Consider the following 27,970-nt stretch of genomic DNA (forward strand, 5'->3'; position numbering starts at 1 on the left):
GATCCTTTAAGCTCCTCCTCATTCCGGATGAAATGAGTATATTTGTTAATATGTTTATCATTACTACTACTACTGCTAGTACTATTATTACTATTTGTCATTTCTTATTAATTGGATTTATCATAATAATAATAATAATAATAATAATAATAATAATAATAATAATAATAATGTTGATATTGTCACCTTTCTCATACCCCATTTTCCAGTTTTTTGTGTGTGATACTATTATTATCTTCATTATTATTATTATTATTATTATTATTATTATTATTATTATTATTATTATTATTATTGTCATGACGCGGGGTAAGGAAGCGGACCCAAACGCAGGATAGCCAAATCAACAGGGTTTAATAACAAAAGGACATGAAACAACACACGGACTAGAGACAGGACAAAGACAACAGTAGATTCCGCAATGCACAAGGCAACGCGGCACAGTTAAATAGACACGGTGATCACAATAGTAAACAGGGGTGTAGACAGGGAGGAACAGGCGAAGGCCGGGCAGACACGTGACGAGGAACATAAACAAACAACTGCACGTGGCCAAAGTCCGGGCTGAGTCATGACAATTATTATTATTATTATTATTATTATTATTATTATTATTATTATTATTATTATTATTATTTCTATTTTTTGTCAACTCACACACACACACACACACACACACACACACACACACACACACACACACACACACACACACACACACACACACACACAGACACACACAGACACACACAGATATGTTTTGTTGGTCTTTTTATTTGTATTTTGCATCTAATTTCTCTTTTGTAAATATTGTAATTGTCTGTTTGCATAATTAAAAAATAAAAAGGAAAAAAAGGAAAGTTATGTTATTGGCATCAATAAAAAGACACAGTTATAATAATTGGTGGCGCATCATTCTCATTGTTATATCACATTTTGCAGAAATGTTATGGAGAATAATCTCACACACCCCTTCTAATTTTGAATTATTTTAATGCCATTTTGACCTGAAGCTTTAGCTTGGAAGATGGAGCCAATTAACACTTAACAAACGCAAGGTGTATGCTTGAGGATATGGTTTGCGTGCTGAAGTTGAATGTAAAAAAAAACAACTTCCGCTTATAAATGGCAGGTGTGCGTGCGTGTGTGTGTGTGTGTGTGTGTGTGTGTGTGTGTGTGTGTGTGTGTGTGTGTGTGTGTGTGTGTGTGTGTGTGTGTGTGTGTGTGTGTGTGTGACTTTGCGCGCGCGAGATCGTCTGACAGATTATTTCCCAACACGGAATGGCAGCCCGCTGTAGTCGGCTTGTCAACGGACTGTTCGAATATAAAACGGAGAAATTCTTCATCGCGAGAAACAAAAAGGTCGGATTGGTGTTCAGATTTATTCAGCTCGCAGTGATCGGATACTTAATCGGGTACGTGTCCATGACAGCAGTCCGGTTTATTTGTCCAAACTGCTTCAGAAATAAACAACACCTGTTCTAACAGTTCTAACTACTGTATATAGACTCCTACATCAGATACAATACTTTATGTAGGTTACAAGTGTAAACAAAAGTCGTGAGATATGAAATAGATGGTGTGAAAGATTATTCTATTCAAAAGTGAAAGTATACAAGCCAAAGTAATGGACTCAAGTAATGTGTATGCTGCACGTGGCTTAAAATATCAAGTTATATTTTGTGTGTCTTTTATTAAGTATCTAAGACTAAAAGTTTAACTACTTTTGTTTGTTTTCTTTTAAAGGAACAGTTTAATTTTGCTTCCAATTAGTAGTTTGATAATGTTGAGAATTTTCTAAACAAAACTTTGAAAGTCTTAAAAATATTACTGGAAATTTTAAAGTCCAAGTGTCTAATTTCACTTACAGTCCTGCTACTGAAATCCCACCAAATAAAACAGAACTGATTTCATGAACATCATTTGAATGTGCACATGTTAAATTTGCATATTTTCTGTCCAATTAGACATGGTATCTGTCTTATGTTGGAGTTACTGAGGTTGGATACATATAAAAGTGTCAATTTTGGGGTAATAACTGTCCAAATGTTAATGCCATACCATATCATATACAGTACTGTACCAGAGACATGGTTTCATTCAGGTTTTAGGTTTTTTAGGTCTAAGGTTTTAGTCCTTCACTCATCTAATTATGGATTTTTTTAAACTACATTCAAGAAGCATGACTATACACAGTACATCGTTTACTAGTTCACCTTTAAAATGGTGTATCTACAACCCTTATTTTTGTAGGTGGGTCTTCATATGGAAGAAAGGCTACCAAGAAAGAGAAGAAGCAATCCAGAGCTCAGTGTACACAAAGCTTAAAGGTTCTGCCGTGGCTAACACCACAGAGCTTGGATCACGTGTATGGGGTGCAGAAGATTATGTCATACCTTCTCAGGTAGGTCCACTGTGGGAATAATGGAAAAATTGTACAATTTCAATGAAGTTAAAAGCACAATCACTATCCTAATTTAAACCTGAATTTTAAAGAAATTTCAGAAGGTAGATAATAAATAATTATTATAAATGTATAGAAAAGAAGTTATTTTCTGATCCTTATATCCATATGTATATATAAATAAATCAGTGCATTTGATTCATATTGACAGCTTCAGATTTCCACCAGAAATGAACTGTAATTTCTTTATGTGGATATAATCTACATGTCTGAATTCCGCTTTATTAAAATCAACAACATGTTCATGATCCTCTCACTCAGTGATAAATATATTACACAGTACATTAAAACAAGGAAAAAGAATAAGTTTGCTCATTGCTCTTACAGTTGAAACAGGATGAACTCATTTCCTGTTTATTGTGCTATGTGAGTATTGTCATATTCACGGGTAAAAAGCATATTAACTGTGAGTGCACAGTTAACAGGAAGTCCAAAAGGGTACACAAGTTTCAAAGGTTCTAATTCATCAAAATAAAGAGAGGGTCAAGGATTTATTTATTTATTTATCCTTACACATACGCAAAGCCATAGGAACAGTGTTGCAAATATGGAAAGCATAACATTTAAAACATGTTATTAACATTACATTAGATCAAACATTTAAATAGTAAAAAAAACTAAATAATAATAACAACAATATGACTTGGTTTTTTTTTTTATTTAAGGGGGATAATGTCTTCATTATTATAACAAATTACCTTGAGACTCCAAACCAAAGGCTGAGCTTGTGCGCTGAGGTAAGAATCCTAAGCACTGTCTTTGAATGTATTTTAGTATTGAAATGAGTTTTGAACACCACTCACACATAGGTAGGGATTTAATTTACTCATGTACTCAAAACACAGGACCCCTTTCCTTGTGCAAATATTATGACAGAAAATGTAAAAAATCACCAACATTATAGGATAGCTGGTTTATTTTTTTTTAACTGCCTTGTGTCATATTTTATTGTACATGACGTACTAGTAATTTGCATGTTCATTTGAATGCTTCAGAGTCCAATTATCCCTGATGGCGTCTGTTCTCACAATCATGACTGCACAAAGGATGAACCTGTTAAAGCAGGACATGGTAAGAGGAATGATTATACTTATATACTTTATGTCTAAAAAGGTAGTTGTCTATCTATCTATCTATCTATCTATCTATCTATCTATCTATCTATCTATCTATCTATCTATCTATCTATCTATCTATCTATCTATCTCGCTATCTCTCTATCTCTCTATCTATCTACTGTAAATATGTATGTATAGATAAAAAAGTAAACTGTATGCATAGATAGATAGATAGATAGATAGATAGATAGATAGATAGATAGATAGATAGATAGATAGATAGACAAACATGTATCATCTTACCTTTAGCTTCAAATAAATAAAACATTCTAGGATGTAGAGATTTATAATAGTTCAGACCAGACCAGAGAGAGAGCGAGGGAAAGAGAGAGAGAGAGAGAGAGAGAGAGAGAGAGAGAGAGAGAGAGTGCACGAGAGAGAGAGAGAAGATTAAGGATGCTTGCAATTAAAAGAAAATCCAAGCTTTCTAAAATCACAAACCAGATTATTGTTATTAATGAGGCAATTTTCAAAGCAACTAAGCCGAATTCAAAAGAGAAGATCAGGAGCATGGTCAAAAGAGCATAGAAATCTAGATGTGAACTGCAGTGTTTGGCAAGAGTTCATAATAAATGAAGGTTCCAGGTGTATTTATGTACTGGGAAGTTAGGCACATGTACTGCTGGTGCTTTGGCTGTATGATTTACTGTGTTATAACTATATGGTCAGCAGTGTTAGTAGTGACGTGTACATTTTTACTTATTATTTAAAGTATTCTGTTTCAAATATATTATCTCAATGTATAGAAAGGGTATAAGGGTATGCTGAAAAATGTTTTTTTTTATTTGCCCTGTCACTCTGATTAGGCGTGAAGATGGGACGCTGTATAAATGACACAGGCACGTGTGAAATTTATGGCTGGTGTCCAGTTGAACACAGTCATACACCGAAGTAAGAAGAACAGCACCTTACTCTGCCATATCATTTATCTTTAATTGAATTGATTTCTATCTAATTTATCATGGTACAGCTTGATGAAAGAAAGAAACGAATCATAGTTATGGTGTGATTTTTAGGGAGCCGGTGCTGGGAAAAGCAGAAAACTTCAGCGTCTATATCAGGAACTTTGTTAGGTTTCCGAAATTCGACTTCTCCAAGTAAGTCATGCTGTAATTTCCTCCTGTGTGTTTATAAAAAAAAAAATCATGTAAAACCTCAGTTGATTCACATTAACAGCATATGGTACAGTAAATACAGAATAGTCTATAGACTAATGTACCTTATCCTTTGCTCTCTTTCTCTCTTATTCACACACAAACTGTTGTCACACCCAGCTTCATAACACACACTACACAAATTTCCTGTTACCTAACACAATTTACGCTTGTACATATTATGAACGTAATGGGGATTCGTGAAAATGGAAGATTCGACATACCACGTTGCTATGTTCGGCCTGAGGTTAGCTTGCACCTAGTACCATAGAGCTATTTACACACACATTGTTGTGGGATCACAGAGACAGCTTGTCTTTTATGTGACCTCGTTCAGTATGCTAAAGCTTAAACCGTAGTTAGACTTTTCACCTGTTCATCTCACACAGGATACAGTATATCTCACATGTATCCTTATGCATTACTTACCAAGGGTGTTAGTTTCAGTGCAAGTTCTATTTTAACCTTTCTGTGGTGCAAGCTATTTACTATGCTAGCTATTGTTATTTTAACAGGATGAACAGTTTCAACATTTATCTTGTATATTATGTACCTACCCGTAGCTGTAGCTACTGTACCTGTTCGATTTGGAGTGATTATTGTACTGTGTCAAGAAATGCCACTGTACAAACCTGACAATTTTCACACATGTTAAAATCTAATATGTAGAGTATATATATCTATAAAAATCTAAATTATGAATAAAACATTTTTTTATTTATTCTTGCTGAGGCATCATCCATAACATTCGATATTATTATGTTATCAAGACAACTAAACAGTATAAATCTAGATTTAGATATAGTTTTTTTTAGGAAATTGCAGGTGAACCCATAAGAATATGCTATGAACTAAATTGAATCGATTAAAGTTTGTAATCTAGATAAAATGTTCTGATTATTCAAATTTTACTAATCGACACAACAGGCTTAAATATTTATGTGTAGAAATCAATTCATACAGATATATACCAGCCTGACCTTTATAAAAGTGAACATATGCTATGATTTTATAATCTTTTTTAATAGATTTTGAACTGTAATTAAGTAAATAATTTTAAATGTACATAAGATTTAAATATTTTGTTATGCACAGTTTTTTAAACAAGATGCCAGGGTTCCAGTCTCATGTAAATGTTATGCTTGCTGTATATCTTTTATTCATTCTCTCTGTTTTTCCTTGTTTTTTTTTTTGTTTTTTTAGATCCAATGTTCTCCCCTCCAGCAACCACTCATATCTGAAATCATGCTACTATGACAAAGTCCACCACCCATTTTGCCCCATCTTCCGAGTGGGAGATATAGTCCAGTGGACTGGTCACAGCTTTCAAGAAATGGCTGTCAAGGCAAGTGTCGCTAATGTCATTATGTAGTCATAATGTATTTATGTCGTAATGTCTCAATAGTGATTAGGGATGATGTGTCTGAATTTGAATGCGAAGGATTGGAAAAGGATATGATTAGAGAAGGTCTGATTTCATTATGAGTATTTTTTGGTTACTCATCCGGTGTTATGAGCACAGAGGAACGCTTGAGTAGCCATTATGGGAATAAAACACTTAGGTTGATGTTATGGAAAAATAATCAGCACAGGATTGGTGTGGTGCAGCTTGACATAAAGTGAAGTTACCACCCTCAGTTAAATTGCTGTCCAACAACAGCAACAGAAAACCAGAGTGTTTTTATTCCACTTTTACCACAACTAAAACAACTGGCAACAATTTTATTTATATATAACTAACATTATGTTTTGCTTTAAAAAAAACTTTAGAAGTTAATGACGAAGAAATTCTTTATATTCATTAGTTATTTTTTTATATTGCAATTTATAGGAAAAAAAGTAGGATTTGTATTTATTTTGTCTCCCTTTTGCCTCCAGTATTAGGGTTTGGGGTTTCCTCATGGTTCTCTGGTTTCCTCCCAGTCCAAAAACATGTGTTATAAGCTGATTGGCATCTCTAAATTGTCAGAATCCCTGAGTCCTCTTGGATATGTTCCGGGTTTCCTGTGAAACTGTGTAGGACCAGCAGCCCAAAAAATGGAAGGATGGAAGACAAAAACAAAACCAAAAAAAAACAACAGAGAAAAAAAGGGCAACATCCTCCTTTTCCTTGGTTGCAAAGCACTGAAACGCAGTCCTTCCAAAGAAGTTCTCCATCGAGAAAGCTTCACCATATCACTAGTCATTGTGTTTACTTATATAAAGAGCAACACATTTTAAATACATCTGTTATTAGGATTATTAGCTTCCACATTATCTGCCAGAACTACCATCTGAACTGCTGTTAAGGATGCTGAAAAATCAGTTATAACCTAACCATTTAGAATCAATGAATCAAGTACACCAGTCAGAATTAAGCAGTGCTGTGGTGAGAACCTGCATAACGCAGAAGCTTAGATGATGTAAATGAGGCCGGATACCATTCAGGCTGAGCTTCTGAGGGTTTGGACATAGATTTGCTACAATCTGTATTAGATATGTCCTAATAATAGAGCAATAGCTCTACAGACACAACCAAGCCTGATGTTTCCAAAACTATTGAAATACAGTATATTTATTGATCTATCTATCTATCTATCTATCTATCTATCTATCTATCTATCTATCTATCTATCTATCTATCTATCTATCTATCTATCTATCTATCTATCTATCTATCTATCTATCTATCTATCTATCCATCCATCTATCTATCTATCTATCTATCTCTCTCTCTCTCTCTCTCTCTCTCTATCTCTCTCTCTCTCTATCACTCTCTCTCATATACACACAGGGTGGAACTATTGCAATTGGGATTGAGTGGAACTGTGATTTAGATAAAGACTACTCTAAATGCACCCCTGAGTACAGCTTCTCTCGTCTGGACATTACAAAAGGCTCAAACATCAGTGGATATAACTTCAGGTATTATCTTCACCCAGCTTTTCCTGTCTCTGACACTTAACTATGGATATCTTTGGAGTTTAAAATAGAACTAGATGTAAACGTGACCCTAGAATTTTCATTTTAGAAATCAAGCTGAGTTTAGTGTGTTTTCTTATTTCCTATGTGAATCATTTACATTTATTGTACTTGGTATACATGCTTATCCAGAGCTACTTAGATTTATATTTTTTATACAAATAAGCAGTTGAGGGTTAAGGGCCTTACTCATATTTTTGGATTTGAGGTTGTAATATGAGGTTTATTTACCCACAGAATACACAATGAAGCCGGAAACAGACACACAAAAGTCCTTAACGTGCTCACACAGGCTTTGATAGCGCATTTGAAACTCACAACCTTTCAATGCATAGACTTTACCACTAAGCTACAGTACTACTACAACTTCTGGTATAGTAATTATTCACAAGTTTGTTTCATTTCACAGAACCATGACCAGAGCTTCAAGTCAAATTTGATGTTTAAAAGCAACATGAATGTTTTAAATAAGTATTTTTGGATTTGAGGTTGTAATATGAGGTTTATTTACCCACAGAATACACAATGAAACCGGAAACAGACACACAAAAGTCCTTAACGTGCTCACACAGGCTTTGATAGCGCATTTGAAATAATTTTATTCAATGTTTAGATGTAAACTATAGAGCTGAACATGGCTTAAAACAACTTTCAAGATTAGCTTCATTACAAAAGGTGTGAATCACAGCTGAATATATATCTGGATGGTAACCTGCCTGTAGCCAGGACATTTTCTAAGATCTGCTGAATCATTTGTAAAGAGAAATATTAGACAGCTTTGTTTATGCTGTTTCAAATTTGATTAGAGCCCTGCGACAATTGGAAAAAGTCTTTTTTCTATGCTTCGTTCCATTTTTTCTTTTTCATTATTTCACATTAGGTACATGGAACATCAAAAAAAACAAAAAAAACAGGAACATCAAAAAAGATTCGTTCATTTAGGAGATCTGAATCACAGGTTCATACAGAATGAACCACAATGAAGAAATGAGAAAAAGATTAAGGCCTAGACACTTGGTACTCGTACTGTTTTTTTTAAATACATTTCCTGGCTTGTCTTGCAGATTTGCTCGCTATTACAAAGATGAAGATGGAAAGCCTTATCGTTCGCTGTTTAAAGTGTATGGCATTCGATTCGATATCATGGTTAATGGGGAGGTAAGATTCACTGTTACTATTCTAGTGTGAGAGTTTTGTTCTTTTTAAGTGACTTTTGATGCATTGCTTTTCTCATGCTCTTGGTTTCCAGGCAGGAAAATTCAGTATTGTCCCCACAGTAGTGAACATTGGGTCTGGAGTTGCTTTAATGGGTGTTGTAAGTATGATTTCCTGTAAATAATTGGCTCAGTAATACAAATGGCATAAAGCAAGAACAGGATAGTTGTAGGCAGAACAGAGAGAGTCAACAAAACATAAGGGTTAGAGGAAGTGCAAGTACTTAAAATGCAGTTGTATGATTGCCAATTGAAATGAAACAGATAAACAAACTACACTGAAAACATGGCCAAAAGATTGTATACACCTGACCATCACTCATATGTGCTTTTTAAACATCATATTCCAGTCTTAGTCCCTTGTTTAACCTCCATTTTTAAATGATGGCCTTCCACTAGATTTTTAAGCGTGGCTGTGGTGATTTGAGCATTACTGACGTCAGGCGCTGATGTTTAGTAAAAGAGTTCTGGGGTTCATGTTTTCATGAAGTTTGCTTTGGTTATACTGGAATAATTTATGGAAGAACCACATGTTGATGTGCTGGTCAGATGTCTACAAACCACTGGACATATCGTGTATTTTTATTGCCTACCATTTATACAGTGTTGGTTTTAACTGGGGTGAGTATAGCTCAAAAATCACAGTAAACTCAACTAATTCAGCACAGATAAAAATCAGTAACAGTAGTCGTTAGTGAAACAGATATGCAACAGGAAGGACTGTACAGTGTTACTTTCAGAATCAGTAGTGATGTACAGCCTGTATAAGTGACGAAAAAAAAACGTGACGTGACATACGGCGACCCATACTCAGAATTCGTTCTCTGCATTTGACCCATCCAAAGTGCACACACACACAGCAGTGAACACACACCCGGAGCAGTGGGCAGCCATTTATGCTGCGGCGCCCGGGGAGTTGGGGGGTTCGGGGCCTTGCTCAAGGGCAACTCAGTGTATTTATTTATTATTCCAGAGCAAGGGTGTCCAATGTTATCCACAAAGGGCCTTTGTGGGGGCAGGTTTTTATACCAATCAAGCAGAAGCCACACCTCATTCCAACTGTTTAATCAGTTGTTCTTGGCTTTTAGTAGACTCTGGTACCAGCGTGAAGTTGGCCCCCCACTCAACGCAAAACGTCAGCAAAATAGTCTTCTTCGTTTGTGCTGCTTTGGTTTTTTTTAGATATTAAAAGAATAATTATAGTAAAATCTAGGTCACTCAGCCCCCCACCTGCTCCAAATTTACCCAAAATAGTCTTGTTTGTTTGTCCTTCGTTTGTGCTGGTTTGTGCTGCATTGGTTTTTTAGATATTAAAAGAATAATTATAGTAAAATCTAGGTCACTCAGCCCCCCACCTGCTCCAAATTTAACCAAAATAGTCTCGTCCGTTTGTGCTGCTAAAAGTTCCGTGGTGTGGATTCTGTTTGTTTGGAATGAAAACCTGCACCATACCGGCCCTTTCCGGATAAGACTGGACACCGCTGACCTATAGAGACATTTTGATACTCTTTGATGTTCTTTTTTTATTATTTGTTTATTAGCGAAGTGAGTTGTCTTTCCGGGGGACCTGAAATCACTTCCAAGTCAAATATAATTGTCTACAACTCTACAAAAAATGAAGAAATTTATTTGTTAAGTTACTTTGATTTGCTACTGGGCATGCATATGTTAATGGTTGCGATGGTAGAAGTTATCGCTAAATCAAACAAACTTCTTCCACAAACAAAAAAAAAGCACAAAAATCTCACAAAATCTATTAATTTTGTGATGATAGTTTTCCGTTTGCTTTATGTCTTTTTTGTACAGGGAGTGTTCTTCTGCGACATGATCCTCGTCTATTTGATGAAAGGGAGCTCATTCTATAGACAGAGGAAGTTTGAGACTATAACAGAGTAAGAATGATAGACTTTGTGAGAAGGGTTTTTTTAATGCATCCAAAAGTGTGCTAAAATGTAAATATGCTTACCTGTAGAAAGCCAGGTAGACGGCCCAGAGAGAAGAACCAAAAAGAAAGACGTGACAAACTGGACTTGGAGAACCAGCTGTCCTCACTTACACGAAGTCGGAGAAAGCACAAACACCACAGTCCTAGTAAACACAAACACCACAGTTCTGAACAGAAGCACGTTAAAGACACAACATCCAGATCCAACAGAAGTCCTGACAGAAAGGCTGTAGCTTAGACTGTGTCATCCTTGACCTCAGAAAGTCCAAATAAAAAAATCAAAATTTGCTTTTTGAGAGAAGTACTGTAAACTGACAAATAATGTTTTTAAAAACTATTCCATGTTGTGCATAAGCTGAACAATTCTGCGAAATTTTGTGTTAACTGTATCTGAATATCAAACTTTAAATCTGTTAATCGCTTTAGACATAATATGCCAGAACTAAAAGAGCATAAAGGTGTTTGAAGGTAGATGAATGAGAGATCCGAGATCCTCTTCATGTCCCTCTAGCCAAGAGGAATCTCCAGGGGAAAAGGAGCATTTTACAGCTTTTAAGGTCAGAATTTCATTATTTTCATAAATTCATTGTTGCTGTGTTTTCATGGTGGGTGCTAAACATTTTTGAGTTGATAGATGATATCTACAATATGAACAGTTTTATAAAAAGTGGTCCCTGTGTGTGAAATAGTCACTGGTCAATGGTTGTTACATTACCTTTTGATATTTAGTAGAGGTGGTCAAAAGAGAAATAAAAAAAATAAAAATTACTGCAATCATGAGTGATTTATTTATTTAGAAGAATGCACAATGTCACAAGTCAGTTATTGTTAGATTTTTTTTCTTTTTTTCAAAACAAATTTATTTCTCATAATGGGACAAGACATGGGACAAAGATTTGTTACTTTTCAAACTAACAGGAAATAATTATGTCTAATACAAGTATGCTAAATTTAACTCAGTATTCAGCATATTACTGATTGCCCTTTCTGTTTGTTGCATGTATTGTCAAAAAGTCAGCAGGTTACTCTGTTTGTTGCTGCATACAATGATGGTGAAAATGATCTTCGGGCTGTTTTGGCTGTACAGATAAAATAAAAATACAGAACATCAGAAATATGTTTCAAGAGTTACTGTACATAGGATCCTTCCAACAAAACCTTTTTCTCCCTTTGAGGTTAATGCTGATTAAATTTCTAAACCTAAAGACTTGTTAGCAAAAATGTGATGCACATCTTGTACCAAGGTGGCAGAGCAGGTAGTATTACAGTCTCACAGCTCCAAGATTGCCAGCTCGATTCTGAGCTCAGGTTATTCTGTACGTTTGTGTGTGTGTGTGTAGATTCACATGTTCTCTGGGAGGGATTCATCCAGGTTCTCTGCTCTCCTCCAACCACCCAAAAACATGCCAGTAGGTGGACTGACTATGGTGTGCGCATGCATGCATACATATGCATTGTGTCCGGTGTTGGACTGACATCTCATTCTGGGTGGATTCTTGAGATAGGCTTCATTCAGATCCACCACAACCCTGACAAAGGTTAAAGCTGGATGAAGGAACAAATGAAATGGATCTAGTTTTATAGCTTCACCTTGATCTTTAAGACCAGATACTGAGTCACTTTAGGTTGGAATCAGTTCAGTGCAATCAGATACAAAGAAGAAAGAAAACATTACATTAAATTAAATCATCATGTCTAGAAACGAACAACAATCTGCCCTACAGAGATTCCGTAACCTGTGTACTAATGCACATATAGAGTAGTGTAGCTCTTCAGTACACATGCACCATCCCGTACAGGAAGGTCCAGAAGAGCACGTAGGTGAACAAGCCGCCTACGAGACCTCCAGTAAAGAGCAGACGTCTGGATTTAAAGCACTTGTTCCACCGTCGGCCAGCTTTGAGGATGAGCAGCACGGACAGCAAAAAGGATGCGAGGAAGTAGAAGATGAAGCCGTACAAGCCTGTGAGGCCCAGGATGCCAGCTGTGGCCCCGGACAAAGCAGACACTGAGGTCCGGCAGTACTCTAGGACTGCGGCATTCCCTCGCACCGCCACCTCGCTGATGAACTGTGGGCCCTCGCGTTTAGCTGCGATCGCCGCCATTCTGTCCAGATCACTAGAAACACACAAGCACAGTTAACACACATGAAAAAGCGTTTAATACATCCACGTGACTACATCTGCAACAAGCCACCCCCAACCCCCATCTCAAACACCCCCCAATCACCCCATGCCCCCATTCTAAACCACCCCATGCCCCCATCCCAAACCCCCATATCACCCCCATGCCCCCATCCCAAACCCCCATATCACCCCATGCCCCTTCCCGAACCCCCCATACCACCCCCACCTTAAATCCCCCATAACCACCCCATGCCCCATCCCAAACCCTCCATACCCCACAGCACCACCTATCTCCCCCCCCCCCCTTCACGCTTACACTTCTTACCGTCGGGATTAAGATGCACGCGCTTCCGAAACGATCAAAAGATCAACGAATATACAGTTATACATAAACATACAATATTTTCATGATATTATATGAAATATAATACAATATTAAACGTTTCTTAACAAAAAATCTACGACTAAAGCGCTTCGCCGTCATTCATCGGCAGCCATGTTGTTTTATCGCAAAGAACCATGGGTAACTCTTTAAATGTCAGATTCGCCAGTTTTTGTTTTTTTTATAATCGCTGTTTGCATTTTAAAAATCAAAATATTTTGTATATAAACAATGTATAAATATATTATTTTTACAATTTAAGTTACCCTTAATCTCTCCACTACGGCGTCCACAGAGGAACAAAACACACTCAGAAGCGGTCCGTTTCAAATCTCATTCTACTCCCTATATTAGTGCCCTATCGAGGGAACGTAGTAACGGCTTCTACACGCCCTACTTAGTGCACTATATTCTGAATAAACAGCGACCGCTACGCTTAACACGTAATGAAGGCTTGATACAGAAAACGATCAAATTATCAAAATCAAATTGTGGTCAAATTTTTTATAACATCGTTCACATATTTTTAGGATTTAAAAAATAATTCTACATACATTTTGTTTAAATTGTTTTAATTATCTTTTTTCTGCGCTACCTTTGACCTACGGTGTCCACAGAGGAACAAACTGGTTCAGTTCATATCCCTTCTTTTCCTACATTAATATACGCCATGACTTGTTCATCAGCTAAGTATGTTTTGGGCATTGATTTGGGGACCACGTCGGTCAAGGTTGTGTTGTTTGACACACGTTTAAAGACCGTGACAGACAGCTGCAGTTTACAGACCAACTGTGACGTCATGGACGAAACGCGTGGACACGTGGGTTTGTTAGCTTTAAAATAACACTAATGACAGTGAAATGTTTTAATGACCAGATGTTTAATATTCAGGTCAAGGAGCAGGACCCTGTGCGGATCATTACTACTCTTGACCAGTGCATGCGGTCTCTCCCTAAGGAAAAGCTGCATGACGTCATATGCATTGGGGCGTCTGGACAGATGCATGGCGTTTTGTTCTGGAAATCTAACACAGGTGAAACTAACAACACTACCCTAAAGCCAGGGTTCTCAAAGTGGGGTCCAGTGGTTTTCAAGATTTATTTACTTATTTATTTTATTCCCATTTAACCACTTAAACACACGCCTATTTACCCCACTCAGAGACACGCCCATTTACCCCACTCAGAGACACGCCCATTTACCCCACTCAGAGACACGCCCATTTACCCCACTCAGAAACATGCCCAATTACCCCACTCAGAGACATGCCCATTTACCCCACTCAGAGACACGCCCATTTACCCCACTCAGAGACACGCCCATTTACCCCACTCAGAAACATGCCCAATTACCCCACTCAGAGACATGCCCATTTACCCCACTCAGAGACATGCCCATTTACCCCACTCAGAGACATGCCCATTTACCCCACTCAGAGACATGCCCATTTACCCCACTCAGAGACATGCCCATTTACCCCACTCAGAGACATGCCCATTTACCCCACTCAGAGACATGCCCATTTACCCCACTCAGAGACATGCCCATTCACCCCACTCAGAGACAGCTTCATTTACATTTACTTCATTTGGCAGATGCCCTTATCCAGAGCGACATACAGAAGTGCTTAAGTCTGTCATTGGATACATTAACTCTGGCTCAGGAGGTTATGTTTAGGTTATATATAAAACAAACAGGGAGGAAGTGCTAGTTGAAGTGTTTCATGAATAAGGTCTTCAATCGTCGTTTGAAAATAGCCAGTGACTCAGCTGTCCAAACCCTAGGGGAAGTTCATTCCGCTACCTCGATGCCAGAACTTCATGACGATGTAACTCAGCTCAAATGTTTTTTTTTGTTGCATTGCATTCTGTAACTTTGATTCCAGCATTTAGTGTCTCCATTAATTCCTCATTGGATTTATGTTAAAATATCAACTTCAAAACTATTACTATATATTGTAATATATTCTGTAATGAGAATAGAAACCCTTGCTCTTTTCTATCTTCCTCCTTTAACATCAGAGCAGCAGACAACCGCTAACTTTTCCCAGAAATGATGAAAACACAGCAGCAACCAAATTAGCTCCAAATTACCTCCAAGATCATCACTATATCAAATCATTAATTGTGTTTCAGAGTAAATATTTTCTTTAATATATGACTTTTAACAGAAAAGTAAGCATAAACAAAGTTTCAAGCATTTTAAGGAAAAAGTTCAGGAAAAAACTTCAAACAGCTGAGATATGATGGTACCCAAATTGTTTAGTACCAGAATAATTAGCTTTAAATTAATAAAATGAATGCGTTGAGACTCAGATAGAGAAAAAAAAATTGAGAACCCATGGATTAAGAATTAAGTAAGTAAAGTTGCTCTTAGAACTTGCTCTAACTGCAATATATCAGCTCTAACTGTAATAATACACACTTGCATTACTAACCAGTGTGAGCATACAGTAGCTTTCAGTGTTTTGGATTTTAGCGCATTTTGGTATCCTTTTTTTTCCATGACCAAAGAGTTGAGTTCTTCATTTTGTTTTCTGTTCCCATTTCAGGTTGTGAGTGGTTCAGTAGTCACAGTTGTGGTCGCAGTTTCAGGCCTCAGAATGTAAGTAGGCTGATCACATGGCAGGATGGCCGCTGCACTACTAGTTTCCTGTCGTCACTACCCAAACCTGAGTCACACCTAAATGTGGCCACTGGCTTTGGCTGTGCCTCCATCCTCTGGTACACCAAGCACAGGTCTGAAAGTTTTTATAATTTTATGTCATTAATGATTTCCACCCATCAGTTTAAATACAACCATAAATAGATTGGGCAATGACAATAATTCACAATGTATCGATTAAAATGTAATTTTAAAAGTATTTGTAATAAAACCGAAGGCCCATAAAAGATCATTATTTCAGCGTAAACATCAAATGATCTAGACCAAGGTTCCTAAAATGTACTTATGTTTTTCATAGAATAGAATATTCATATTTCATATTTCATATTCACAGGGGCGCCCCCCTGTGGCCACCTCTATTATGAATTGTGAATTTTCATTATGCATTCAAATTCAAATAGTTCATGAAGTGAAAAATAAATAAATAAAATGAAGCACACGCTTCAGCCACCAAAAAATATTGTAGCTTGATTGGCGCCACCAAACTAAACAAGTATAACACACTATACTCTGATTTTTTTTTTTTTTTTTGGTGCCAAGATTTGCTGTGGCCTCCTCTGTCCACCCCTATTAAAAGTTTCTGGGGGCACCACTGCATAGTCAAGCTTCAGGGTGAACTATTTGAGCAGACTGAGTATTCAAAATACAGGTTATAAAGCTGGTTTATTGCTTTAGAGGTTAGAGTTTGCAAATTCTTCCCATGTTTCAAGGGTTTCCAGGTACTTTAGTTTCCTCCATCAGTCCAAATACATGCATTTAAAGCTGATCATCACAGGCATCACTACTATCTGTAGTGTCTGGGTGCAGTTAATTGGCAAGCCACCCCAGGGTGTTATCCACTTTGTACCCCAAGTCCCTTACATAGTGTTCAGGCTCCCTGTGAACCTGCATATGATAATTGGTACATGGTTGATATCAAGGATCAGCATTCTGAGTACCATTTTCTCTCTACAGCCCCGAATTCCTTGCAAAGTTCAGTGCCTCAGGAACCATTCAGGACTATGTGGTGTCCATGCTGTGCGGTTTGGAGGTCTGCCTCATGAGTGTGCAGAACGCTGCAAGCTGGGGCTACTTCAACACCACCACGAAACAGTGGAATACAGAGATGTAAGTACAGAGAGCAGTCATGCTATTTCCTAGAGGTCATAATGTTATGTGGCATGTGCAACAAGTAAGTAACAAAACACTCAGGGTTACTGATACAGGAACATGATCAATGATCATACAGTCAGATGTAATGCAGTCTGAAGTTCAAGTCAAGTCAAGAAGCTTTTATTGTCATTTCAACTGTTGTAGTACACAGTGAAATGAGACAACGTTTCTCCAGGATCAAGGTTCTACATAAAACAAAGACAGGGCTAGGACTTAGTAAGCAGTCCTAGCCACATAAAGTGCAACTGTGCAACCTGGTGCAAACAGTGCAGGACGAGACAGACAAGACATTGCAGGACAAAAGACAGTGCAGACAAAAGGTTTCAAGACAAAATACAAAAAAGACATTACACAAAAGACAGTAAACACAAACAGCGCCGACCGACCAGTATGAATACTGTATGTTCAAACAATACTGCTTGCAGTAATACTAGAATGAACACAATTTCTTAGCAGCAGGTCCCTGAGATAGTGTATAAGATTGTGCAAAAACAGCAACAACTGAAATATTGTACAGTATGTGCCAAACGACTGAAATGTTATACAGACTGTGCAAAGAGCAAAAAAGTAAAAAAAGTGTGCAAAACAGCATGTAAACAGTTTGATGAATGTAAGCAGCATGTAAACAAGTTGATGGATGTATATTAGAAGTGTGTGTATTTGGTGTAGGTCAGTGCAGTCCATGCAGATGACGTGCGTCTGTGTGTTGTGCTCAGTACAGTTCAGTTCAGTTATTGAGAAGTCTGATGGCTTGTGGGAAGAAACTGTTACACAGTCTGGTCGTGTGGGCCCAAATGCTTTGGTACCTTTTTCCAGACAGCAGGAGGGTGAAGAGTGTGTGTGAGGGGTGTGTGGGGTCATCCGCAATGCTGTTGGCTTTGCGGATGCAGCGGTTAAGTTATGCAGAGTTAAGGCTGAATTATTCCGCTGAATGCTCAGAAATTACTCCTAAACATTATATCAACAAACGATACGCTGGAGGCAGAACTGTAGAGTGATATTGTCTCCAGCATTGACTGAAAAACTTAGAATTATATCTCAAATCTGCTGACTACTTTGCATTGCTATTATGTTTAGTGCTTGAATGTAAAATCCTTTCCTGTAGCCTTTGTACTAAAAGGTCCGTTTTGCATACCAGTCTTCTGAATCTCTCTAGATTATTACATTTTTCGGATGTGAGACCAGGGATTTGATTTAGAAACGAAGATCGTGACAAAAAACACAGTGACGGTAGGAAAACTTCTCTGTTTCATCACTGAAAGTCTCTTGAGTTCCTGTTATTACTTATACATGCTACAGTATAAAGAGCTACACCTTCTTCAGCAGCCTCTCTTTTCTTGAGGTTAATATACACTGAGAAATAGCACGTGTCCAGATAGTGAAGGACCAGAGTCATCTGAACAACAGATCTTTCTCTCGTTTATTATATTTATATTACATACTATTTTGTATAGTTTATTTGCTATATTTTGCACTACACATATTCCATACTTTTTTCACTATAATTGTGCACTTTTGCACTTATTCAGTTTTTTCAAATCTAAAAGTAAATTTATTTCTTTACACACGTTGAACAGATACTTGATAGAAAACTTGCCCCTGCTCTTTACGTTTACTGAAATGTACAGTATGTTTTATTGTTAGTCTGAAAGGTGCAGGCTTCCCGGTGCACTTGTTGCCCACGCCGGTGGATTCTGGGTCTATAGCTGGGCAGACTTGCTCTGAATGGCACGGGATTCCTGCTAACACACCTGTAGGAGCAGCTCTGGGAGATTTCCAGTGCAGTGTTTACTCCTGTATGACGGATAAGACAGATGCAGGTATGGTTCAGTTACACCTCATCCTGATGTAATGCATCTCTACACTTTATTTCACCACAAGCTTCATAATCTTCAAGGGTATAAATTGCTGTTCGCACAGAACACCAACCCGTTTTCAGAGCGAGATGTCAAATAGTGAAGAGTAAACGTAGTTGTTTATTTGTAGCCCGGCATTGAATCTATTCTTTTACCACACAATCGATAAAGCAATGCTGAAGGTCTGAGTCATAAATCTTGTTTCCATCACAGAGTCTGAGATGAGCTAAACCCTCTCTGAGGTTCTGCATACTGTACATCAGCTCACATTCACCCACGGTTCTCTTGTGCAGCTCAGATTAACCTATGAGAAAGAAATACATCATCCATCTCACCCAGAGAGGTCTTGGATTCAAAATCACCTGATCTCCCAATGATAGCAAACACTTTTTTTCTTATAACATTCAACAACTTTCTTCTTATATTGCAGCAGATCAATAAAATACCTGCATCTGTTGTGCCTCAGGCTTTATAACCAGGATAACCTTTGTGTAGCATTGTAATTATTCTAACAGTTCCTGTCTAGAACTGCTCTCTCGAAACAACTCTACACATATATTTCGGATATTTCAGACTTTTCTGACCATAACCTATTTGTTACAATTGACGTATTTTCAGACACGATTTGACAAAAAAAAATACTGTTTACACAACACGCAAGGATTCTGTGTCTGTACCAAACATGTGATATGATACACACACTGTTTAGTTCCTCATCATTTCACACTGTGCATGTTTGGCACTGCAATACAGGGTTAACACTCTAGAGCAAGGTTTCATAACCTCGGGTGAAAAGCCGTGCTAAATGCCGCTTCTAAATTAAGCTTGAAAGCTTTCGCTAAAAAGGGACTGTAAGAATGTGGATAACATAGTGTAAAAAAAAAATCCTAGCAAACAATAAAGATTTCTGAGATTACAGAATATATTTAGTCACTGATATTAAAGCACCGTGGTATGCATTTATCTTTTGTGCACTTTATGTTTTTTACAGTGTTAAACATGAGCACCTCAGCACAGTTGACGTTCCTAATGCCTGCTGATTTCACCCCTGCGAGTGTCCCAGATGAGCTCTCTTCCATCGCTTACTTCCCTTATTTCCACAACACCTACCTGGCCGTGGCTGCTGCGCTCAATGGAGGCAACGTTCTGGCAACGTTTGTGGGAATGCTGACTTCTTGGATGAAGGAATTTGGTAACTATACGTTTGATTATACATTGATATCTACTCTGACATGGCCTGCTGCATCCTTGAGAAGCCAGTGACTTGCTGGAATGTTATATTTGTAAGAAGTAACGTCAGTAATGTTTGATAATATCTATGTTTCTTCTCCTTCATTGTGCAGGAGTGGAGGTCTGTGACTCAGACGTGTACTCCAAGCTGATCGAGTGTGCTCTAACCCAACCTAGCACTGACCTCCGTGTGACCCCGACCCTGCTAGGAGAACGGCATAACCCCAGCAGCCTCGCTGCCATGTCCCAAATCTCTCCAACCAACCTTTCACTGGCTCACGTGATGCGTGCCATTTGTGCAGGGATCATCGCTAACCTAGCAACCATGATGCCTCCTTGCATGTTGACAGATGCAGGAGTGAAAAGGATTCTAGGTAGCGGGAGCGCTCTGTCTCGGAATGAAGCTTTGAGACAGGAAGTAGAGCGAGCATTCCCTTTCCCTGTTGAGTACGGGAAGGACTTGGACTCAGCAGTCGGAGTGGCAATGGTTTTTAATGACAAGCTGGTTAGCCACACTGCTTAGCATACACTAGACCTTACAGATATTATTATGTGTGATTTATAGCCCTGTTGGCTGCTGATACATTTCTTAAATTAAGAAAACATAATTCTGTGTGAACTTTAATTCCATTACCAAATTCCATTTATTTTGTCATTTGGGTTACAGTAATAATACTTTAATATTAATTTTACAGATTAATTATTGGAATTGTAATTATTACTGTGTAAGTTGCTCATTTACTGTTGATTTATTTTGGATGTAATAATCTTTTATAAATTTTTGTTAATTTATTACTATTTTTGGGGCCAGATCCATAATGGCATTGTTTGTGCTTGCAGAATAAATCATGTTACTTATAACACACAACTTGCAGGTAAAACAAAGTGCAACTCAACAGCAAATGCAGTGTAACAGTATAATTACATGTATAATGACATAACTATTACAGCTCAGGTTGGTTTAAATGGAGATAAATCTGTCCTAAATATCAGACAAGTATGTAAACTAGACCATCCACATTGAGATGCTCAGTAGAGGAAAAATCGAGCTGGTGGGTTATTATCACATAAACAGCTACTGTGGAAAAATCTTTAGGGCTAACAATGTAAAAACACACACACACACACACACACACACACACACACACACACACACACACACACACACACTTGCTACATGAGTAATGATTAAATAATCAGTAATTATTTAACTGTAACTGATGTGTGACATGATCAGTTATTCCTAACTCTTACTATAACATGAATAATAAAGTATTGGCTATAATGTTTCTGATAACATATAACTAAGACTTTATGACTTAACATGATAAACATTTAACCCTTCTCTCTCTCTCTCTCTCTCTCTCTCTCTCTCTCTCTCTCTCTCTCTCTCTCTCTCTCTCTCTCTATCTATCTATCTATCTATCTATCTCAGTACTTGCAAGTAATCTCACTTCTTATGCATCTTCTATCTTCATCTGGCTTCATACAGATGCAAAGCAAAATATTTTGTATGCATTTGTGTTGCAACAGATTTCATGCACTGATTTCAGTATTGCTTCAGATTTGTTTCATTTGTTTTAATCCCAGTAAAGTTAAATGCTGACTAGCATTTTGTGTGTGTACGTGTATATCTGTGTACTTTAAAAAAAAAAAAAAAATTTTAAACTTTTTTCAGTAATCTAAATTCATAAATGCCTTTTAGCATGGTTCTGTTCTGACACATCATAAGTGCACATCTGTGTAGAAGGAAAGCAGTGTTTCTGATACTGTCACCTCATTTTTACTGAAAACATTTTGCTGAACCACACAAATTAGAAAAATCTACACACATATAACATTTAACAAAAAACGCTTAACATTACCCCACCCATCCAGTATCATGCAACATGAAAAGCTAAATTTTGTTTTATGTACTTTTCAGACCGGTCCTGTGGAAAAACATAGAGATGTTGTACTACGATACTTATTTGTCTACCTCTCAGAAAATCCTGAGAATCTCATCAAGCATTATCAGGTGTGCATCTGAAATTGATCAGTTGGGCTGAAGTTGGGCTCCAAACCTAAATAAACAACTTACATTGGCATGCAAACGTTTGGGAAACCCTTTTAGAAACTTAAAAAATAATAATAAATTTAACAAAATAAGAGTTTGTTAAAATCTTATTTTGTTAAAATTATTCACATTTACAATTCACAGATTCTGCAAGTGGTTCTCAAACTTTCACATGTCACTATACTGTATATAAATCACACTGTATATAAATCAAAACAGTGATATAAATCAATCATTATATCAAAAATCATTTTGTGTGCAATGTATTTTTTTACCACTGAACAATACCAAGTGATGTTGCAAGTAAATGCACTATTATTATTATTATTATTATTATTATTATTATTATTATTATTATTATTATTTTTTTTTTTTTTTTTTTTTTTTTAAAGGATACTCATTGGAACGAGGAGGAACTGAAACAGCTCACATTGAACATCATCACAAAAGGTGGCTCAACAGATGATCCTTTACAGACTGGAATAGTGCTGGAAGGCATAGAGGTGATGACAGGGTTGGCAGGCATTGCAAAGGCTTGCGTTTTTCTTCTTGGCCTGATCTTTGCAATTAATCTCAGCTACCCCAAAGATCTCAGATTCTCTTTTGAGTTTTTTCAGAAGATCTTGCTGGAACTTGACAGTGGCAAACTTACTCCAAAGTTTTACTCTCTGAAGAACAAGCTTTTTGTTGAAATTATTGTGTTCTGACCATTACGACTCAAAATATGTTTGAGTCACAAGACATGATTAGCACAAGACATCAGGTTCTAGTACAATGTTAGTCTGAAAGTTGTTTTAGTGTTAGTGTTTTCTCAGGAGGTTTGTTGCATATTCACAAAAGGAAAGTTTGGAAAAATGTGAATATTTTAAAAGACATTGCAAAGAGTTTGAACTTTCATTGCAATCTCCGTCACACTAAAACACTAAATAAAGTCATTTAATAGTTCAAGTAAAACATGATATTTTCCCATTGCACTTATTTCAGTAGTGCTTATACGGTTTCACTTGTGCAGTTTCTTTTCCCTAAATCAAATAATGTGAATGCTGGCTCTGACATATTAGTGTGTGTGTGTGTGTGTGTGTGACGTGGGTAGTTTTTTTTTCCATTAAAACAAACCACACCTGCAAATACACTTTTTGCCAGCTGCCTGTGTGCTACATATCATGCATTGCTCAGACACCGTAGTAGTAGCCTTTATTGTCTATTGTCACTGGTCACAAGTACCAGCGAAATTAGCCATCAACCTGCTAGCATGTCCTGAACTGTACCAGCCTCACTCTTGCGCTTCATAAGTTTTTTGCAACTATCACTTCCTTTGACTTAAGTTCAATATGGTAATGCAGAGCCAGTGCTGTCACATGAGGCTCAGACAAGAAATGGCCTGAGGTTGGACTGCATGCCTGAATGAGTTAAAATGAGTATCAAATTAACGATAAACTTTAACAACAGAGACACACGTACGCAGTTTATTTGTCACGCTGCTGTTTTTGTTTCACGCTCTAGCAGTTAATAAACACAACTCCATGCGTCTTGCGGAAGAACATTGTAACCGGCGCTACTTCCTTCGTTTATGACTATAGACGAATCACCCAGGTCCTGTGCTACTCCACAGCGGCGCGACCCGCTGGACTAAAATAGTCCGAAAATAAACACTTATTATAGGTGTACCATGGTGATTCAGGATACTGACTCCAGTACTCACTGATATGGTTTGGGAATCGGAACAAATCTAGGTAAAAGGAAAGAAGTGTGAGAGAAAGCTTTGGAGCAACTTAGTTGATTCACAACACTACATAACGTGTTCTCACTCTGCGTGTGTTTCGCGCTGGATGACGGTCGTGCTGAGCGGTGCAGGTACAGAGGAGAAATAGAAGAAGAGAAGATGACAGCATTTGCTAAGGGGGATGTTTTCATTTTCATCCTTAACATAAATATTATACCACAAACTACGGAGTATGTTTTGGACGTTATTTAACTTGTAAACGAAGAACAAAAATTTTAGAATGACAACATTTCTTACTCCAAGTTTGAGGGGTGCTGAGCTCCTTTTTAGGGGTTCTGGTTAGCCTCGCCCATGGCAGGAACAATTTAGGCAATTTCTTTCAATAATTACAAATCAATATTATATTTTATGTTAGTTCAAATTGATTAATCAGACTTTTTTAATGTAAATGAGCTACATGCATAAGCTAATTTCTTTTGAACAATTAAGAATGAAAAGAAAAGAACAAAAATACTAAATAAAGGATGAAAATTTTACACAGAAATTACTGGAATTAACATATTTAGTAAAGCCATAAATAAAGTGCACTACAAAACCAGCTTGCACAAAACAGTCAGTAAACGAAAAGTGATGACCTGCACACAGAGCAGTAATATAGAGACAGGAATGAATCATGTAGTTGTAGCTCCACCTAATCAAAACACGTGTGCAACTGTGTCTAACATTCACCATGAGATGAATTTTTGAACGTTTATTCTTACAACATATGCGTCTCACCCACAGCACTTCTTCCTTGTTCTACTGCACATCATTCAATCAGCACGTAGTAGCGCCACCGGCGCAGCCAATAGGAAGCGCGCTCACATTAACGCAGGATTGAACTTAAACAACCCTCGAACTTTAATACTTATCGCCTTATATATACTGCTGAAAAAAATGAAGGGCACACTTCTATTACACACTGGATCTCGATAAACCAAATATACAAGTAAAAACTAAATACTTCTCTAATCACAAAATCCTCTGTCTGAAATGTCAAAACTAAATATTCAGAAAAACAAATTCTTCACTATGTTGACCTACAATTTACTACACAGCAGGAATTCACTTTGTTATTGTCGCAGTCTCTTGTTTCACTCTGATTGGACAGATCCAAGCGCGCACTTATTCAATATTTTTGAATGACGTCAGAAATTCTGCGCATCCACTTGTTTGCATTTAAATTTAATCTCCAGACTGAGGTCCGCGACTGCTTAAGAGATTCTTACTCTGATCTCACACTGACTTTAACGCTTCTAATCATGAGTGGAAACGTTGATTCAACAGAAGTAACCGAGATATCAGGTATTTGTCTATCATATAGTCAGATATCAAAAATAATCCGATCTTGTTTCTTTTGTTTTTTCATTTATTTTCCACTCAGGAGGCGAGAAAACTCGAGAGAGCTGCTGCTAGCTTGTTGATGATGACAATTTTTGAGTCCTTAATATTTATTTATTTGTTTGTTTGTTTGTTTGTTTGTTTGTTTATTTTACAAATCATTTGTTAATGTAGATGGATTAATGTGTTAGATAGCCGCCCTGCTAACTAGTTGGCACTAGAGATCAACTATCACAATCTAGTTAGCAATTGTCTAGATTTATAAACATCTATAGTTCAATAACACTGATCTCCTACCTGTTGTTTACAAATCATTTAGCTGCGACGGAGGCCCGGATCAACCTAAGAAACTTTCCAAGCAACTTGTGGCATTTGGTGACTGATCCTCAGATTTGCTCAATCTGCTGGGATGACAGTGGGGAAGGAATCCTGATTTGTCCAGAGGCCTTCAAAGCTGAAGTGCTATCTGCAGACAACAAGAAGATGGTCAAGTATTTCAGGACGACTAATTTCATCAATTTTGTTCGTCAGCTTAACCTCTATGGCTTCAGAAAAGTTTGCCCAGATTACAAGATCTATGAAGTGAGCTTCATACAGCACTACTATAACCCGAACTTCAAACGGGCCAACCCGGAGCTTCTGGTCAATCTAAGGAGACTCACACCTTCCAACAGGGCCCAGCTTGCAGCTGGGCAAGAAGTCTCCAACCACCCAAGTCCTTTTCGCCCGATGCTGAATGCACCTGACATCTCTGCTGTGGTCGGTCAGTAGATGTTCAGAACAAGCTATAATTTATTCTTTCATTTATGTATTCATTCATCTTTAGTAACTGTTTTACACTGGTCAGTTTCAAAGTAAATCTGGGTGCTCTGATTGGGATGTCAGCCCATCACACACATTCACATCAATATGCTATTTATTAGCATAACCGATTCATTTCCTGGCATGTAAGGGGGAGGATGTAGGAGGAATGAAACCTAAGTACACTAGAGGGGAGAAAGTTGGGTATCAAATTTATTTCAAAATCTGAAATTTCACCTTGACAGAAGTCCAGAAGATGGACACTAGGAGCTGCATTGTATTGTAATATTGTTTCAGAATAATGTATTGGTGAGATGTGGTTAACTTGTTACTCAACAGTGAGCCGTTTGTCAGCCTTCATTGTTTTGTGTTCGTTTTGTTGTATCCCAGGCTCCTTGGATTCCAACATGCCCTGCTCCCAGCAAGAAGTTGCCTCCTATGCTCATTGTGGCTATTATCCTGTGAGAGCTGAGAAACTTTTTTATTTTTTGTTTGTAGAAATTGTCAGTGCAATTATTTTAGCCCATGTAGCTACAATAAGGTTTGGTAGGAATGTACATCTAAAACCTTAATGTATTCTGCAACACAAAATTTTACCTTTTATTGTCCAGGACTACTCATTTAGCCACCTCCAGTACGCTGGCCAGAATCCTAACTTGCAGTCAGCTGATGTCCAGGACTTCTTCTTTAGCCACCTCCTCTACACTGGCCAGGAACCAGATCCCAGGACGAGTGACATGAACCTGGGCAGTGTATTCAATGCAGAAGATGAAATGTAGGTCAGGTTATAAAGACAGTATTAAAATACAGTTAAGTCAGATTAGATGATCCTCCATCATTTGCAACCCCTGTGCTAATAGTGTGTGTGTGTGTGTGTGTGTGTGTGTGTGTTTGTGTGTGTCTTTTCTCCATTTTCAGGCTGTTGCTTTCTTCACTCTGCTCGCCAATGAATTATTGTGAAAACTGTTAATTATCATTAATTATCATTAAGCCATTTCTGGTATTTTTGTGAATCATTTATTAATTAATTTTTTTTAATTTAATTTATTATTGTTTGTTTGTTTATTTATTTATTTATTTAAAAAAAAGACATGAAACATGCTCTTGTGGAGTCATTTATTATATCAAATGCAATGTGATATTTGTATGAATTGAAAATTTGTACATCAGTCTAATTATAACCATTGATATTTAAGAATAACTATTTAAGAAAAACATTGCATGTATTGATCATTCCTTTTAGATTTAAATATAAAATCAGTGGTACATTGACAGGTATTATTTTAATGCAAATTTAATTGCACAGAAATGTGGCCTGATGCATGAAATGTACTAAATGATTTATTCAACAAAGTAATTTATTTTTTGTAGCTTCTATACACTTATTTGGTAAAGTTTTGGAAATAAGTTTAACAAAAGATCTGAAACAAGAATCAGTGCAGTACAATATTGAATATTCACAGTTTTGCCTAAGAATTATATATAGTCTGATTGTGGTGTAGAACATTCATGAAGCTTTAAACCGTGCCCTAGAGGTTTAACTTACAGAGACTGGTCAGTCATTGCAATGTGCTCTGAGGGGACATCATTTGGATGATATTGAAATTATTTTCCTGCATACAGACCAGTAATAGAGAGACAGTAGTGAATCATGTAGTTGTAGTTGAGCTCCACACAATTGTTCTCTCAACAACTCTAAAATGATACAATAAATAACTATTACTTAAAACATTAAATATGTTTT

The 27,970-nt window shown here is 37.2% G+C and overlaps 4 protein-coding genes across 7 annotated transcripts; 3 read left to right on the forward strand and 1 right to left on the reverse strand.

Moving 5' to 3' along the window:
- Positions 1-1,197: 1,197 nt before the first annotated feature.
- p2rx5 (purinergic receptor P2X, ligand-gated ion channel, 5) lies at positions 1,198-11,624 on the forward strand. Of its 2 annotated transcripts, XM_027132942.2 has the most exons (12): positions 1,200-1,415; positions 2,254-2,404; positions 3,130-3,201; positions 3,460-3,535; positions 4,389-4,473; positions 4,599-4,679; positions 5,940-6,081; positions 7,510-7,640; positions 8,762-8,855; positions 8,947-9,012; positions 10,718-10,803; positions 10,884-11,624. In XM_027132942.2, exons 1-12 carry the CDS (start codon positions 1,282-1,284, stop codon positions 11,092-11,094), a joined length of 1,329 nt encoding a protein of 442 aa, XP_026988743.2. In that variant the 5' UTR covers positions 1,200-1,281; the 3' UTR covers positions 11,095-11,624. The 2 variants fall into 2 exon arrangements, with proteins under 2 accessions (XP_047664959.1, XP_026988743.2); XM_047809003.1 differs by lacking the exon at positions 10,718-10,803 and having other exon boundaries at positions 1,198-1,415; positions 10,884-11,033.
- A 6-nt stretch (positions 11,625-11,630) lies between these two features.
- On the reverse strand, positions 11,631-13,753 carry emc6 (ER membrane protein complex subunit 6). 2 transcript variants are annotated; one of them, XM_027132946.2, is made up of 2 exons: positions 13,631-13,753; positions 11,631-12,974 (listed from the first exon to the last, which is right to left on the reverse strand). In XM_027132946.2, the coding sequence occupies exon 2, from the start codon at positions 12,959-12,961 to the stop codon at positions 12,629-12,631; it is 333 nt and encodes a 110-aa protein (XP_026988747.1). In that variant the 5' UTR covers positions 12,962-12,974; positions 13,631-13,753; the 3' UTR covers positions 11,631-12,628. The 2 variants fall into 2 exon arrangements, with proteins under 2 accessions (XP_026988747.1, XP_026988746.1); XM_027132945.2 differs by lacking the exon at positions 13,631-13,753 and adding an exon at positions 13,308-13,498.
- A 63-nt stretch (positions 13,754-13,816) lies between these two features.
- On the forward strand, positions 13,817-21,670 carry shpk (sedoheptulokinase). The gene is made up of 7 exons (XM_027132941.2): positions 13,817-14,184; positions 14,256-14,397; positions 15,916-16,102; positions 16,983-17,135; positions 18,825-19,000; positions 20,028-20,228; positions 20,380-21,670. Exons 1-7 carry the CDS (start codon positions 14,035-14,037, stop codon positions 20,787-20,789), a joined length of 1,419 nt encoding a protein of 472 aa, XP_026988742.2. The 5' UTR covers positions 13,817-14,034; the 3' UTR covers positions 20,790-21,670.
- Positions 21,671-25,231: 3,561 nt separating this feature from the next.
- Positions 25,232-27,263, forward strand: LOC113635065 (heat shock factor protein 5-like). 2 transcript variants are annotated; one of them, XM_047809536.1, is made up of 5 exons: positions 25,232-25,389; positions 25,745-26,188; positions 26,617-26,687; positions 26,838-27,001; positions 27,145-27,263. In XM_047809536.1, the coding sequence occupies exons 1-5, from the start codon at positions 25,347-25,349 to the stop codon at positions 27,194-27,196; spliced, it is 774 nt and encodes a 257-aa protein (XP_047665492.1). In that variant the 5' UTR covers positions 25,232-25,346; the 3' UTR covers positions 27,197-27,263. The 2 variants fall into 2 exon arrangements, with proteins under 2 accessions (XP_047665492.1, XP_047665493.1); XM_047809537.1 differs by having other exon boundaries at positions 26,838-27,005; positions 27,145-27,205.
- The last annotated feature ends 707 nt before the right edge of the window (positions 27,264-27,970 follow it).

The sequence above is a fragment of the Tachysurus fulvidraco genome, chromosome 26 (assembly GCF_022655615.1).
Source record: "Tachysurus fulvidraco isolate hzauxx_2018 chromosome 26, HZAU_PFXX_2.0, whole genome shotgun sequence".
NCBI lineage: Eukaryota > Metazoa > Chordata > Actinopteri > Siluriformes > Bagridae > Tachysurus > Tachysurus fulvidraco.